The following is a 16866-nucleotide window of genomic DNA, read 5'->3' on the forward strand; positions in this document are numbered from 1 at the left end:
GTAATAAAATTATTATAAAAACACACCACATACTGAGTCATGCTCTTCAATGTTGTCTCAAACACATTTTAATTTTCATTTTAATTCATTTCAATTCAGATAGCATTGTGACAAACGAGCCTGTTATTCCATTAACTAACCAAAACCTGCCCAGATGTTGATGACAAATGTTTCATTTCACATTATCTGTATGAACGGGTATTGACCAGTCCACTTCAAACACACACAGCCTATCTAGTCACATACATCACCGTCATCTATAGCGACATGCAGAGGCAGCTGCTGTCTATATAATTGCTTCCTAAAAAGATCAGTATCTTGACAGTGACCACGTTGACTGGTCAATGGAGCGGAAGGCACCTAAAGGAGCATGTGAGGATGATGTCAACTACAGGGGAGCCAGGGGAAGCTTGGCTCCTCATCATAAGGAGCTTTGTAAATCAGATTGAAAATTTGCTATTTTTGTCATGGACCTCTATTTTTCTGTATCCTCATCATCATGGATCATGCGTAAAATTATTAGTGTATAATTCATGTATGATTATTTATTTATTGAGGGTGATTGACTTTAAAGATACTGGCATGCAGGTTATTCTTGCCATCACCATCGAAGCATCTTGGAGCAATGTCATAAACCTGACTCACTTTAACTCTAAGATCAGAAAAGAGAACTTTCTTATTGTTCCACTCAGTGTGCGCACTAAATCACCAGAATCCCACTTTAGATTTAAAACATTTGAAATCGTCCCCCCCAATAAAAACATGAAAGTGGCAGCGGAGTTTAACTTTGACAAAATTAAAGACATTTCCAACATGAATTGATCCAGGAAAAGGCACAAATTGATGCATTAAAATTCACCAGAATGCAGAAAATTAATCTTTTGATGCTCTAATTTCCTGCGGGAGGACTCCAAAATCCCACTTTAATGTGTCCAGCCCAATTTGAAATGAAACCTACACCCTTGTTCAGCATACAGATAGATGTAAAAAGAAAAAAGGGAAGCTTAAAGATGCAGTGCTCATACATTTGTGGCTTTATAGGCTGGTTTGCTATTTGACCCTATCTTATTTGTGTTGATAAACTACAGCATACAGTGACAAAGAGGTGGATAAATCAGACTGCTGTACTTTGAACATACAAGTTGAGGTATTAAGTCAAACAATATCATTAGTTGTCATTATTGTCATGTCTCTTTGTTCCCCTCTTTGCCAAAGCCCTCTGCGTTTGGAGCCTAATGTTTAAGAAAATTCCGAAATATGTTTATAGATGGGCTGGAGACCACGAACCTTTGTCCTCGTGACGTTGCCCATACGTTTTTATGGTGTGTGCGTGCGTTTGGTGAGGAGGCAACAGCTCTCAGCAGCATCATGACCATCAATGAGTATTCTACGTAGCCTTCAGCACAACGTGATATAAGCCCTGATACTCCACCTACGCTCCAGTTGCTGATTGGCGTTACGTAGGTATCCAGCTATCATTTATTAGCCCAAAGCGTGGACGCCTCATTTATACTGACCGGATCTCAGTGCAGGATCTATCCGTTCCCACTTTCCTCTGCAACAGGGCGCACGCAGCTGACTCTCTTACCAAACTATCTGCTCGACAGAAAACAGGTAAAGAAAAAATACTTTTTCAAAAATACTTAAGGTAAAATGTTAGATTTGTTCAAGTTTCAATAGTTTTCTTTTTCTGTCATGACGAAGTGGATTTAAGGGTTTTATCATGACTTTTTGGAGAGGAAACACAAGGGGACTGCGTGACATATTTGTCATGTTTTTTCCTGTATTGGCTGGATACATAAAGAGAATCAAAAGACTCATTTACTAATTAAATTAAAAATGGTTTCATGAACTATCTTTAGCAACCGCGCGCTTTTACGCACCAATTACGCAGCGAGCTGTGCGCAACAGGTGCAATTGGGTCCCTATGTTCAGCGATATTTTTGCCTGTATGGTTAAAACAAAATAACTGTACATTTTCTCACACAGGTGCTGCTTAGAAAATGAGGAGAGGTTTGCTGCTGGTGACTCTGTTCCTCATCATGAAACTTCGATGCAGCCAGTCCAGATGCGAGGAGCCCGCATCGCGCAGATCATCATCAGATGTAGGTTTTTCTGGCGCGTAATGATAGAGTTGATTTTCACAGCATCTATTAACAGAAACTGATTATTTATTTGTGTGTTAATTTATGTGTTTATTTTCGCTTCTCATAATTGCAGCAGACCACAGGCTTGGACAACCTCAAGCGGAACATTCTGAAGAGGTATAGCGATTTGGATTATGACAGCTTTGTGGGTCTGATGGGAAGAAGAAATGCCGGTGAGTCTCCCACTGACTACATTTAGAAGTTTATAGTTGTAATAATAATAAAACAAACTACAATTAACGGGAACAATTAACATACAATGGAAAAATAAAAAATAAATTAAAAATGCAATTGACTTTGTCTTGTAATCTTTGTTGGACTTGGTAATATATGATCATCAAAGCTTTGTTTTCTTTTTTCTTTTCCAATTCTTTTTATCAGATGCAAATGAAGTAGAGTCGCCACAAAAAAGTAAGAGCTCTGTGATTTAGTGATGATATGAAATGCTTGCTTACTTTAAATTGCCTAAAATCATAAAACATAAGACTGAATGGATCTCATTCTTCTTTTTAGGGGAAATGCATGACATTTTTGTTGGTCTAATGGGAAGGAGAAACTCAGAGTCTGGTGAGTGTGGTAATTTACAAACATCAAGTGTCCATAGTAGCCCTTTCGGCTTTTGTGGGCATTCAGATTCAAGGTTTACCCTGGTATTCATCGTGCAGAGAAAATGTCTTCATGGGGCTATATTATGTCTGCTCTCACAGATAATGGTCCCTGGAGGAGAGAGTATCCAGAAAGGAGAGGCATTTTTCTCAACAAGTGCAGGCTGAGGTGAGTGCCTCTTCTTTTTCACTCAGTATAAGGAAAACCTCCACTACTTGGAAAAATAAAGTTAACACTTAACCTGGCTACTAAAGAATGAAACCACAGAAGTGCTCAAGTCTTAAAAGCACTGCTCACTCATATTACATTTTTTTATATATATATTTCCACTGTATGCTTTTCATTACTAAAAGGTGACGCTCCAGTTGGCCTGGTTTTTGCCGTGTTGTTTAACATAATGCATGAGTGCAGGCATAATACTTATACAAATGTGATGTGTTTTGTTGCAGGTTTCTTCAGGGGCTGTAGACATTCATACCAAAGCAACTCTCTCATCTGGTTACACTGACAGAAGATCACAGAGAACACACAGTGAACTACATGTCTGATGGAAATGACTACATGGCGTGATTCACACTGTAAACCTGCCAGCTGGCTTAATGAAAGTGACCATAAACTACACAGATTGTATTTTGTTTTTCACTGACAAACCTGATTAGTAGTGACAGCCAATACATTCTGTTTGTTGATCATCTTATTCTCTTTTCTTCAAACGTTCAAAATAAACATAATTTTTTATACATCATCTACTCATTTCAAATGTCGGTGCATTTTCCTGCAGCTGTTCTTGAGTGATTCATCGAGCTCGACCGTGACGTTTAATCACACCTGCTACGATGTTTATTGTTGAGTTATATAAAATCACTTGACAGGAGGGATTCATTGTAGTTTTGTACAATACTGTGTTCATCAGAAGCAACAGTGCTCTCAGAAAGAACTACAGGTGGTTTCAAGTGCGCACTTCTACATTAGAGCATCGCACATCACGCAAAAGTAAAAATAAGAGACATTTTTCAAAGCACAGTTGTTACATTTCTCTTTTTAAAATAGCGATGTCTCACTGCTGGCTGTGGATTTAGAATCTGCTGTATTTAACCACAGAGGGTTTAAAAGGAAATCAAAAAGGAAATATGCAAACAGTCACAAAGGAAAAAAAAAACAATGAACTTTTAATTTCAACTAATTAAATTTATTAATTTCAAATGTTGAAAACCAGAACATCAGATTTAACACCAGAGAAGCAAAGAGGCCATGAAGAAAAGGGGCTCAGTTTTGACACACACACTGACATTTGTTGCTGCTTTCCATTTTAAGAAAAATAAAACAATGAATTAAAAATAATCAGATCTATTGGCTCAGACCAGGTGCTGGTAAGATACATTAAAATAAAATTCTATGTGCCTCCTCCTGCTTCTCTTCAAACACACATCTGTGACTGTGTAACACCAAAATTCACACATTAAAATGCTGGTTATGTCAAACACAATTAAACCAAAAGTTTACCTTGGTTGAAAATAGCGAAGCCATACAGAGCTGCCACTGAATCATTCTCAAACTCTCACTGTGAGTGCTGACAGTGTCAAACTGGCTGGAAAATATCATGATCGGATCAAGGAAGACCTGTCAGAAGAAAACACTAGCTGACATGATGTGCAGGGCAATAGGTTACACCTCTCTGGCACAATCATGTACAATCAACCCCGGCTGAAACACAGAGTCAGCGGTGCCTGCCTTGAGTCACTGCCGTCCTGTTCTCAGTGATGAGAGAGCTCACATTCGCCACTTTTACTGGCTCAGTCTTTGCTTTAGTTTGGTTTCCACCACCAGAGATTGCTGGAGATGAGCGATTCCTTCCGTCTGTCACCTCCTGGACTCGTTTAGGTCCCACTGTCACGGCTGTCTTTGCCAGTGGGCCGAGGCTCAGACCCGGGCGTAAGGGGGGCCGGTAGCGCGGCCTGTAGCCGTACGCTCTCAGGTGATAAGTGTAGTACTCCAGTGTGTACATCAGCTCTGCTTCAACATAATGGAAAGATACTGCTAGATCAGAGCAACACTGTGGACCCTGAGGAATAACACACATGCAAACACACAGAAAAACACATGTGAGCACACAGGATGGCACATACACACACACACATGTAAAGATACAAGTTTAAAACAAGATCTGATTGCCACATATGCTACATGGTGCAGTTTGGCAATAATAATCATGAGACATTTAGACATCCGAGACATCCGACAAACTGCAATCAGATTTCACTGATTTTACTGACATTACTTTCCAGCACAAAAAGAAATTAAGCAATAATAAACTACAAAGAAGCTGCCTGTAAAGTGAACAGTCCCACTGACAACTTCAAACTAATGTAACCCGAGGGAGAGATTCAAGAACATTTTGTAAGTAAATATGGTCTCCATTTTATGAAGTGCTAACAATTCCACTGGCATGAGAAGTCTAACAATTCCCTAAATTGTTGCAATTACTATGCAAATCCATGTAAAAAATAATGATAATTATTATTATCTATTCTATGTAGCACCTCTCACATGACTGCATTTGCCATTAGCATTGGTTTAATGAATAAGACTGAGATCATTCTAGAAGTCAAAAACAAAACCAATAATATATTAGTTCACTCAGCTTTAAGCCTGCAGCACACCTGACTAAATATGGCTAAATACAGTGTAATTTTCCAAAAACACCTGAGCACTGAGGTTTTTAGCAAATGTTATGCAAACAACAATTTGTTGGGAACTATTTTCAGCCAAGGGATGATACACGCGACAGCAGCAGGACCAAATACGTAAGTTTCAAGTGGCGACGTTCACCCTGATGAAGGCTGTTACCCAGTGCAACAGTGTGACTCATTTTTAAGTTCTTTGTTTTTGTGACACAAAGTTATTGCTTTGGTCTTTTTGTTTTTGATCACAAGGAGAGGAATATATAACATCAGCAGCCTTATGGTAAATGGACCACTTTTATACAGCTCCTTTCTCGTCTTCCCACACACATTTATGCATTGGTGGCCAAGGCTGCTGTGCAAAGTGCCGCCAGCTAATCATTCACACACAATAATACACAGACGGTACATTCATACACCAATTGTATTGGGAGCAATTTTCAGTATTTTGCCCGTGGACACACAAGGAGCTGGGGATCGAACCACTGATCCGCCAATTAGTGGACGACCTGCTCTACCTCCTGAGCCACCACAGCCTTCAAGTCCTTATAAACTGTCACATGCTGACATTTCTAAAAACACAAATTTCCATTTGTACAGTCTGATTAAAAAAAAAAAACCTAATTACTTTAGTATCAAAAAACAATTAGTTTTCTTGTTTCTCTTTCACAGACAGAACACAAAGATGCTCCACACACTGACAGTCAGTATGTGACAGGATCAGTAATGAACCTGTCTCATTTTAATTGCAAAGTACAATAAATTAGTTGCATAATCTGCAACAAATTGACCAATTTTCCCTTTGTTGACAGGGCATTGTCTCTGCTGCAATCATCTACTTTAAAACATACTCATTTCTGTTTCAATTCACTCACTCTCTTCGACTATGCGAGATAATCGCATATTAATTTATTTGGTTATTATCCCTGTGATGAGTCGGGTATACAAACACCTACATCTTGTTTAAGTCTTCAAAAGCTAAATAAGCAGTGAATTGCACAATATTCATTTTCAGTTAGTGAATAGGGCCCTGCTGTACATTTCAAAATAAAAGAATAATTTGTCTCACTTGTGCAGATGTACACTAATTATATTAAAGGATTTTCAACTAAAAGGTTCACCCCCTCTGTAGCATGTCTGGCTAACCTGACTTGTACCTTTCTAATGAGGCTAATCCACTCCACAGGATGTCTGTCTTATCACGGAGCTATTTGTGAACCACCTTGTGCTTTAAAGAAGTATTTCACTGCTGGGGAGATGGTCTTTTTTTTATAAAACTGGGCTGTGTATGCAGTAGAAAGATGCAAATAATGTTGACATTGGTGCTACACGAGGTAGAAAACCTACAACAGAAAAAAGTGCACTGAAGTATGGTTCTGAACACATTTTAGGCAAGAAATAGGCAATACAGTAGCATAATCTTAGTTTATATTTGATCAACATTGCTTAGTTTTACAGTTTGATCTCAGTTTGGACAGCATTTGAGAGAGAGGGGGAGGTGGCTCTCTCAAATGGCTTCTGTACTCTTTGTGTCCTTGGTGGCAGGCATATGAAAATGCTGTAAGGTAAGGTAAAATCTGGTTTGAACAATTTGCCTAGAGCCAGCAAATTTGAACTGAGAGGTGAGCAGGGAGATCTGGGCGCTATAAGATGGAGGGAAGTTTGTCGCAGCTCACTGACACATACTTCCCACATTGTTACAATACAATACCATAAGAAATATGGGGAAAGACAGTGGTATGAGATGCAACAAAAGTTCCCTCGCATTAGTCATGTTGCAGCTATGTGGTATGCATCTTAACCATTAAGCTGCTTTCACACTGCAGTGTGGTAACCGCCCTGACAACCGCCAACCTGCAAGGGAGATTCTTCAAGGAGCAAAGTATTTTTTAAATTGGCTGCTGCCACTTCAGTCCCTGGCTGTGATGACAGGCAGGTGCCTTGGTCAATGCTGGCAGGTGTCACTGAAATACATATTTGGACAATTTACCAGTCATCTGTCGTTTGGTGGAAAGGTTAACGCAGGTGCTATTTTTCTTCTGGTTGTCCTCATAAATTGCTGGCACTGTAACTCTGGGTATTCAGACACCAACATCATCAGCTCCTCCATTTTGTCTTCTTTCTGCTATCATGACACCCGCTATTTGGTCAGCCAAAGCCACAGCAACCGGCAGAAGTTCAACACGGTGAACTCAGCATGGCAGAACAAAATCTGTGCGTGTGCATGTGGGCAGCAGCCGCTTCATACCCCTACTGCTGTGTTGGAAACAGCCTCCCCTCTGCTGCCTTCTCCTCATTGAAATAACTCGAGGTGACAAGTTACTGCGTCGCAGTGTGAAAGCAGCTTTACTCCCCTGAGCGCCTCATTCTAAAGCATTTCAAGCAAAGGTATGATATTATTTGTTTGCTTTTACCATCTCTATCAACTCATACTGTAGTGCCATCTCACAGCACTATAGCTCACAAATAAAACACAAGTGAAAAGACTTGCCTCAACAATGGGGTAGTAACAATAGCTCCAGTACCAGAAGCTCTTGGAGAACTTGCCAGTCAGATGGTGCTCTGGCACAAACGGGTGGAATGTTTCTCGCTGCAAAGTGTCTCTGGAGTCCCCCGCCAGAACGCCCATCTTCTCCAAACACTGCCCCAGCGCTAGGTCCTCCACAGGTGTGGTGTGTGAGCACACTTTGGTCTGAAAACCTTCCACAAACCTCTTGAGGGCCTCTCTGCTCAGAACATAGCCTGCCCCTCCACTCATGTAGCCTTGCTTGGTGTAAGGTTTGAAGCGTTTGCCGAAGTAGATGGGCTCTTCAGGGGTGTGGTTGGACAGAATCCAACGCAGGTTGTCCACCACCACAAAGGTGTCATCGTCTGCTTTAAGGAACCAATCTGCTTCACTCGCATGGTGCTCGTAAACATAATGGAAGGCTCGAATGGTCTTCCAGTAGAGCTGGTCACGGCCCTCCTTGGTGCCCAGGCCCACAGCGGGGAAGTCTGGGTCCTCCTCAGAGCTCATGAACACCACCATGTTGCAGTGGCGACTCCAGGTAGCCCTGACATGGCGGGCCCTGCTCTGCAGGTTATACGGCGCTGTCATCACCCAACAGAGAACACGTACCTTCTGATACAACAGATCTGCCGCCCGGCTGTCTTCATCTGGAGGGACACAGCAAACAGAACAGTACATGATGTTAACTGGTGTGCAGGGGACCCGCTGAATGTGTAGTTTTATCAGGTATGGCACACCTCACACATCAGCATGACTTCTCCATGTCCATCCAGTGTACCTCACATTCATCCTGTGTTTTTTTCCCTTTCGTTGCATTTTGAAACAGGTATGAAAGTTGAATAAAAACTCTGATAACCTTGTCAAGTCAGGTCAAGTCAGAATGTTAGTTAATATTTGATCAGCGCTGCTTAGTTTTATCATTTGATCTCAATACAGGAAACAGTATGAGTGTCACCCATTTCCTGTTCACAAATTCTCGCATTACAGCCGAACAATGCACTAAAATATGTTTCTGAAGATATTTTTGGTAAGAAAAAGGCAATACAGTAACAGAATTAGGTTTGTTTTTTTTAATCAGCGCTGCCTAGACAGACTTACAGTTGGATCTCATTTTGGTTTGAGTTTGAGAGAGAAAGAAGAGGGCATCTCTTTTTTTTTTTTTTTTTAAAGATTATTTTTTGTGGGCTTTTGCCTTTAATGGATAGGACAGTGTGTGAAATGGGGAGACAGAGAGAGAGCCGGAGGCCGGACTTGAACCTGCGACCACTGCAGCGAGGAAGAGACTCTGTACATGGGGCGCCGGCACGATCCATTACGCTACGTACCGACGCCCCGAAGAGGGCATCTCTCTCTCTTGATCCCGTTCTATACTCTTTGGGTCTCATTCATGAAACGTGAGCAGAAGGAATTTGTGTGTAAAGTGTTCGCAGTTCGAAATTTACGTGCATGTCCGCATCTATCTATATTTTAGTAGCTCCGATCTTTTCATAGCTACTAACAAAATCTACTCCTGCTCTTGACCACTTGTAGTGCTTGTGTAAATTTAGTAAAGCACATAAGTATTGCTTGTCACTATTGGAAATTACAATTTTAATTCGTATTGCACTCTGTTATGTACACAATACACAGATGCCTTTGAAACACGTAATCTAAACATGACAAAAAATGAAAAATATAACACATTTAGTTAAATTAGTTGGCAATTAGCAGGTTTAAGATCCAGATTAGGTTCATGATTGTGAATTATCTATGTAAATGGACTCAATAGATTACATGTTCTTTCTACATGTTGAATGATGATAATAAAAATATCCGTAAGGACAGCCGGATCACAGCCTCTTCAGCCTCGGTGCCTGGGTTCAGCAGGAGCAGCAGGAGCAGCAGGTGGTGGAGCCATGAAGGAGCACGCGCCAGCTGAAAGAATTATTTGAGACAACACTTTTTTTTTTTTTTTGGCTTTTTGATCATTTGAATGAATAAATCTGATTTGAAAACTGTTTAATTTACGTTGTATAAAACAGAGCTTTAGGCTATTAAGATTCAAATCATTTGAAGACGTTGCATACAAAACTGCTGTAGGCTATATGTTATCCGTATCATTTGTTAAAATAAATATGAAATAACTCTACATTCCGACAGCCATCACTGATTTAGAGTTTATCCTTTACGCACAAAACATCTCTGGTTTCCTGTTCCCACTTCATTCAAAACCCCACAAATGAATCTTCTGTTTGTTTGGTGACCGCTGTATTTTTTTTGTGTGTGTGCTTATGTGTTTCTTTGCCTCCAGTTTCATATCAAACCATTTACGCTTCACCTCTGACATGGTCCTTTGTACTACGGAGACAACATTAACAGCATCTTTTACCTCCCTCCAGGCCTTCGCTTTGCCTGTCCCTGTCACACCTCTACTAACTGAAGAAAATAAAATGTTTTTTCTTAAGTCCACTTCACCCAAAATTATTTCAATCTCCGCTTCGGAAAAATTCTTTTTTCTTTCACTCTCTTTCTTTCTTTGCGCCATGACTGACAGGTCGACTGGATTCACCTACACCTCCTTATATGGAGGTCATTGGCTATTCATGGGCGGGGATTTATGCTAATTGCTGATTACCGGGAGCGCGCTGTCACTTTACGATGGATTGGCATTCATGATCATACACACGTGTTTACGATCAAATCTGAGTTTCCCGCAGCGTTCCTGGATCTGGAGTAGGTTTTTAGTAGAGTAGGCCTTTATGTGCAAATCTACACACAGATTTACTAACTTTTCATGAATGAGACCCTTTGTGTCCAAGGTAGCAGGCATACAAGAATGTGGAGGTACAATTTGTAGTTCAAACAACAGCCCGAGAGCCAGGAAAAATCTGCTATATGCTGTTATCAGATTTGAGCGGTGAGATGAGCAGGGAGATCTCAGCACTGGTAAGATGAAGGGAAGTTTTACCACAGTTCATTGACACATACTACCCACATTGTTTTTGATTTAAAACTGACTGAAAACCTGCACGTATCTCTTTAACAGTATAAGAGTAACTAAGAATGGGCAAGGATCAGTCAAGCTCCCTCTCTTTTTGGCCTCCGTGTACATTTTCCTCTTCTGCCAAGGCTACTTCCAAATCAATCAAAGCATCCATGCCAATAATATACACCCTATCTTCTCTGTCAGTGTCTATTAGTGTCTTTTCTCCACTTCCCCACCGCCATCATCGTGAGCATCCAGGACCTCAAATGGCTCAGTCATCGGTTGACAACAAGATTAGATGGATCTTACATCCAGCTATGATGGGTACAAGGTTTTAATTGAGAGGGAATTAGCTTAGATGTAATACAGCTTTGATCAGAAGTGTGGACTCACGACTCATGAGTGACATGACTTGGATTCGAGGCAGACACAAGTCACAGATTTGATGACTTTAGACTTGACAAAATCAGACTTGCAACTCGACTTAGATTTTAACACCAATGACTGGGGACTTCACTTGAACTTGAAAATACGTGATATTTTTCCCCCAAGCCCACAGATTAAAAAGAATATTATTTCAATTATTATTTATTTTAAAAGTCAATTAATTTCCCTTCATTTCCTGACATTTTTTAACCTATCCGACACCATCCAATCAAGTTGTGGAGGAGAACCAAGAAGAACTAACTTTGCCTTAATGAGTGCCAGTTAGAAAAATGACAAGATAATTTTGTTTGTATACAAAAACACACAAGACGTCACTTGGGACTTGTCAGTCTTAATTTAGGACGTCACTTGAGACTTGCCTGTCTTGACTTGGGACTTGATTGCAAAGACTTGAGACAACTTGTGACTTGCAGAACAATAACTTGGTCCTACCTTTGGCTTTGATATCAAATCCCATGAGTTCAGCCAACCTGACATGCAAATGTTCCCCTAGGAATGAATATAGTATGTCTGTCTGTCTATCTATCTGTCTGTCTGTTTGTCTATCTAACATAGAAAGACCGTACATACAGTATATACGCTCAATAAACTCTATTTGTCACCTCATATGTATTTAATTATTTTATCTGCAGAGTCCCAGTGTGAGGGAGTGTAAAGCACCTGCATGGTGAGGGTGGAGCAGGCTGATTAGAGCACCTCCCTCCTTCCTCCAGATGGTTGTTCTCTCCGACACCGCTGTGGCTTTTCCCTGAGTCTCTGACAGCAAGGGGTAGCTCCTCTCAAACCACACCTGGCGCAGGAAGAAGTAGATGCTGCAGCCACCCACCAAGAAGCCCAGGGAGAAGGCCCATCTGGAGCTGGAGCCCTTCATGGTGAGACTGTCTCCAGCACCGTGATGACCCAGTTACAGCATGTCTACATGGGAACACAACAACACAACAGGATCGATATGATGGACTGACAAACCCGAAATGTGTCTCTTAATGTAGCTTTAATATTATTTTACAAATCATCGAGTCAGAAAAGACAATAAACTCTAATGGTGCTGCCACAATGAGACATGTTTTTCATGTGTGCATAAAGAATGAAAAGACTTGATGTGGTTCGACTTCACTCAAATGATATTGGATGCACTTTTTAAACCCAGACTTCAACATGTTTCAAGCATTGCCCCCTGGAGCCTAATCTCGCCCTCTCATATTCAGACAGACATGTTGCCTTTAAACAAACTAAAGTGCATTATTGAAATACATTTGGACAGGAAAATCTAAAACAACAGACAACTGTGTCACTAAGATGGAAAGTGTCTCAACTGAAGAGTGTTAGAGTCAATACACGGACACTGAGCTAGTGACTGATTCTATTAATGTGAATATGAATTTCTGTTCCCAGCCTAAATTACTTTCACTTGACTTACTGTAAATCAGAAAGTGTCCTCCAGTAAAATGGTGTTGTAACAGTGATTTAACACATTAATGAATATCTGCAATTTTTGTAGCTTCCTCTAAGTGCTGGTTGACTGGTCGCTACCTAAATATGAAGTCCCAACCTCATCTGCACGCTGTACTAAGTAACATCCCGAACACACCAAATAAAGGAAGAAATAAGAAAACACATAGGTTCATTTCAACGTTGAGGAGGACCATATGAAACAGGGGTTGGGGGTTGTCTGCCAGAAAATTTTGAACATCAAACACCTGGGGTCTCATTTATAAAACAATGCGTAGGATCCATACTATAAATGTACATATGAGACACCTGGAGGGAAATTTGTAGTGACGCACAGTTGACAACTAATTCCAATATCTGTATAACAAGATATTTCTGGACCCCACAAGTAACAGCTAAAGGGGCTCCTCCAATTCAGACAAGTGTTGGAGAAAATGTGGCCCACAAACTGGAAACCACATTCATATTTTTGGTCCAAAGGATGTGTTAGATGGCCTGAGAGCAGTGTTTCAACAAAATATTCCCAGAGATCCAAGGGTGATTCTCCTCGGAGCAATCCCTGAAGGGTTTGAGGGGAGAGCAAAAATGAATCTATTACAAATCATCTTGGGGGCTGCAATTAAATATATCACAATTAAATAATTGAATTCTAAAACTCCAATGTACAACATCTGGATTAAAAAAATATGGGGACTGTATGAGATGGAACAAATCACATGTGCACTGAGGTTGCAAAGAGCAAAATTCGTAATGAGGTGGAGTCCTGTGATGAGTTTGCTAATGCAGTAAGGGAACTCTAACATCAATATCCTCCTTTTTCTCTTCTCTATTTACTCGTGAGTGCACATGTAGTCAAACAGGTATGTTTGTATGTACACACACACATTTATTTAGTTAGCATTATTATTGGTATCTTTCTGTTTTCTTGCAAGTTTGAATCTGATGTGCATCTTATCGCACTTGAACACTTCACTGGACTTGTCTTAAACCTGAATAGATGTTACAGCAGCTTAAAACTTTGTACAATGGTCAAAGTAATATGTACAGTGTGAGCTATGTAACAACTGTATTGCTTGTATAGAATGCTGATGAAAAAAAAGAGTTTTAAAAAATGTATGTATGAACAAAAGGCAGAAATGGCGTAAATATTCAACAATTTCGACAGTCAGACTTCCACCTCACCATCTGCATTGCCCAATTTCTTGTCACGAAAATGTTTGTAAGCGTGGGTCAAAGTTTCTCCCAGCAATTCTGGTTTTATAGATCACAAACTTTGCATGTGAAGTGGCGTACGCTTCTTTCAGGCCTTGCTTTGTGCTTAGGCAATGTTTATAAAGGAGACCCCTGATTTTCTCCATCCTGGTTAAATTGCATGCACCATTTTGTGCCTTTTCTGCACCAATCCGAGATGTTAAAGTCTTTCATTTTGTCAGAATAAAAGTCCTCTGCTTCTTTTGTGTCTTTTATTTGCAGGGGGCAAATGCACATGTTCTAAATATTAGGGGGGATGTGTCCTCTGCGTCCCCTGAAATCTACACCTATAGGCAGATGGCACACTTGACTAAGAGGGATTAGGCCTACTTTTTAATGAGTCAATATATTTTTTTAATAAAGTCCTTCATAGTGTACCTTGAAATATATTTAAACTAAGCCATATTATAACACGTGACCACACTTTAGTTTAGTTTAGCACGAGGACTTAAGATAAGTCCTTTGTGGACATGGACTTCACACTTGACACTGTGTCAGTGTGTCACTGCCACATCTCATCTAACTGTTGCCTACGGATGAGGTTAAAGACCCCAACCCTGAGACATATATTAACGATTAACATAACAACAGCTTTTGACAGAAATATACTCTACATAGTTTATGCTTCCCTTCATTATCCTGACGACAAATAAAAAAAAGGCGACAATCCAGTCGCCCTAGTCAAGCCATAACATCCATTTATACCAGAGACACGACTGAGTGTGCTGCGACAGCGAATTAAGGCCATGTGCAACACAGACCTTTGTCTATACAGCTCGTGCCAATACACACACACACACACGCAGCTGTGCGCCTGCAAAATTATAGTGAAGATCTACACTCGTATGTGTGTGTCATTTACCTTTGCTGGGACATCAGTCATTTGTGGGCACGATATGCTTGCACCTCGGTTTAGAAGCGAAATATTTCCTGTTTCTGAAAAACCCGCACAAGCGCGTTAAACCTGTCAGTCATGTCGTTACATGCTGGTCACATTGATCCGCTGTGTTGTTGCCGATTGAAGTCGTCCCGATTTTACGTCAGCAAATGACATGATTAATGAAAGGAAAGCCACTGTACTGCTTTACATTACTCGGCATCACGGGCTAAGCTCTGGAAACGCGGGCTCTCATTGGCTGGCTGCCGGTGACGTAATACGGAAGTAGCCATTCACCTCTTTTAATCTAATGCATTAAAGGCAGTTAACTGATAGTTTGATTTATACTAGTAGTTGTTATTATTATTATTATAAAAAAAAAAAAGTGATTTAAACATGCTGAGAGACAGAGCTAAAGAAAGAGAGGAAATGCTGTTGCTTTGTTAATCTTGGCCACTAGATGTCACCCTAACAACGCCTACAAAATTTATATCTGCACCTGTACACCTCCACATGCACTTGCAACAGCCAGGAACAAGGACACCAACGCTGGACACATAAGAGGAGAACATAGACAGCACTATTATGTAAAATAATAATAATAATAATAATAATAAATCTATAAATATTATATAAATATAGGCTATATAAAAAGCATCAAAGACCAAAACTATAAAAATAAAAAAAATAAAAAATGTCTAAATACTAGTCAGGTGTTCTTTATGTTGCAAAGCATATAATTAGTACAAATAGATAAATAGTGAATGATATACTGTATGAAGTGGATGATAATGTGCAATACCTGCATGTGTACATGTTTACACAGTATGCAGGATTTATATTGAAAGTGACAGAAGCTGCCTACAATAACATTACGATTTATAACAGTCTATAATGGGTCTACATGTGTGTTGTTACAGGGTGATGACGGCGGCAGCGTATGACTGATTTAACTGTTCATCATCAACTGTTCCTGTGTCTGGTTCGGTCTGGTTGTTCTGGGGGACAGTGTGTTATAGCGCCTACCAGAGGAGAAAAGTAGAAACAGGTTGTGACCAGGGTGTAAAGGGTCTGCTGTGATGTTATGTGCTTATTTCCTGACCTTGGGGGGTGTATGCCAGTCAGACACCATATAAACTATAACACAAGCACTAAACACATGCATCAGTCTAAATCAGGATCAGCTTTACTGGCCCAGTAGCCTATGTGTACATACACACACACAAGGAATTTGACTCAGGTTTTAAACTGCTATTGATGCACAGATCCAAGAACAATTTACAGCAAGATACAGTAGAAATAGCTAAATAAGCTAAAAACAAAGCTGAACAAGGATGAAAAAACAAACATAGAACTATTATGTACATAAAAGTATGCTATAAACAGGTGTATATATAAATATAGGTTATACATAAAGCAACAACAACATATATCTGTGTATAAGTTGTGTGTCTGTGAACTGTAAACACATACAAATAGTGCAAAGGAATGATATATTGAATGGATAGATGGTGAATGGCTGATGTAAATATCTCTTTATGGTACACATTATGATGCCAGTTTCTGAAAAAATGTTTGTAATTTTTCTGTAATAAAATAGACTACGTAAACATAATTTAAAGAAATTTTCAAAAAATATATATTTTGTATAACCTTAAAGCAACGCCATATCATAAAGGTAAGAAAAAAAGGGTTACTGTTCAAAGTTTAAATTTTAAATTTAAATAAAATTTCATCCAGTAACACTAGAAAATATTCTAAAAACTTTAAGTTTCAAATTCATGCCATTTGAAAGTGAAAAACATAAATAAAATCATAACTTTGTTTGTCTGAACGACAACTTTGTACCGCTGTGGAACAACCCATGCATGTAAGAGAGTAGGCATGTTTCAGCAAACATTACACAAATCCAACTATCCAACTATCATAGTTAC

General features: G+C 39.8%; 2 protein-coding genes across 3 annotated transcripts; one reads left to right on the forward strand and one right to left on the reverse strand.

Annotated features, from left to right (window-relative positions):
* Positions 1-1438: 1438 nt before the first annotated feature.
* tac3a (tachykinin precursor 3a) lies at positions 1439-3498 on the forward strand. Its single transcript, XM_050065233.1, has 7 exons — positions 1439-1614; positions 1990-2105; positions 2221-2320; positions 2529-2558; positions 2661-2714; positions 2855-2921; positions 3203-3498. The coding sequence occupies exons 2-7, from the start codon at positions 2004-2006 to the stop codon at positions 3219-3221; spliced, it is 372 nt and encodes a 123-aa protein (XP_049921190.1). The 5' UTR covers positions 1439-1614; positions 1990-2003; the 3' UTR covers positions 3222-3498.
* Positions 3499-3927: 429 nt separating this feature from the next.
* Positions 3928-15172, reverse strand: c1galt1la (core 1 synthase, glycoprotein-N-acetylgalactosamine 3-beta-galactosyltransferase 1, like a). Of its 2 annotated transcripts, XM_050065703.1 has the most exons (4): positions 14918-15172; positions 12016-12270; positions 7926-8590; positions 3929-4815 (listed from the first exon to the last, which is right to left on the reverse strand). In XM_050065703.1, exons 2-4 carry the CDS (start codon positions 12224-12226, stop codon positions 4471-4473), a joined length of 1221 nt encoding a protein of 406 aa, XP_049921660.1. In that variant the 5' UTR covers positions 12227-12270; positions 14918-15172; the 3' UTR covers positions 3929-4470. The 2 variants fall into 2 exon arrangements, with proteins under 2 accessions (XP_049921661.1, XP_049921660.1); XM_050065704.1 differs by lacking the exon at positions 14918-15172 and having other exon boundaries at positions 3928-4815; positions 12016-12253.
* Positions 15173-16866: the final 1694 nt, after the last annotated feature.

Source organism: Epinephelus moara, chromosome 16 (assembly GCF_006386435.1).
Source record: "Epinephelus moara isolate mb chromosome 16, YSFRI_EMoa_1.0, whole genome shotgun sequence".
Lineage (NCBI taxonomy): Eukaryota > Metazoa > Chordata > Actinopteri > Perciformes > Serranidae > Epinephelus > Epinephelus moara.

Excerpts from the sequence above, each read along its gene's own strand:
- tac3a (XM_050065233.1), top strand. The coding sequence starts at position 2,004 with ATGAGGAGAGGTTTGCTGCTGGTGACTCTGTTCCTCATCATGAAACTT. Across the intron at positions 2,106-2,220 it reads CGCGCAGATCATCATCAGAT|CAGACCACAGGCTTGGACAA; the intron begins GTAGGTTTTTCT and ends TCATAATTGCAG. Across the intron at positions 2,559-2,660 it reads AGTAGAGTCGCCACAAAAAA|GGGAAATGCATGACATTTTT; the intron begins GTAAGAGCTCTG and ends TCTTCTTTTTAG.
- c1galt1la (XM_050065704.1), bottom strand. The coding sequence starts at position 12,226 with ATGAAGGGCTCCAGCTCCAGATGGGCCTTCTCCCTGGGCTTCTTGGTG. Across the intron at positions 8,591-12,015 it reads GCTCCACCCTCACCATGCAG|ATGAAGACAGCCGGGCGGCA; the intron begins GTGCTTTACACT and ends GTGTCCCTCCAG. Across the intron at positions 4,816-7,925 it reads GTTACTACCCCATTGTTGAG|GGTCCACAGTGTTGCTCTGA; the intron begins GCAAGTCTTTTC and ends GTTATTCCTCAG.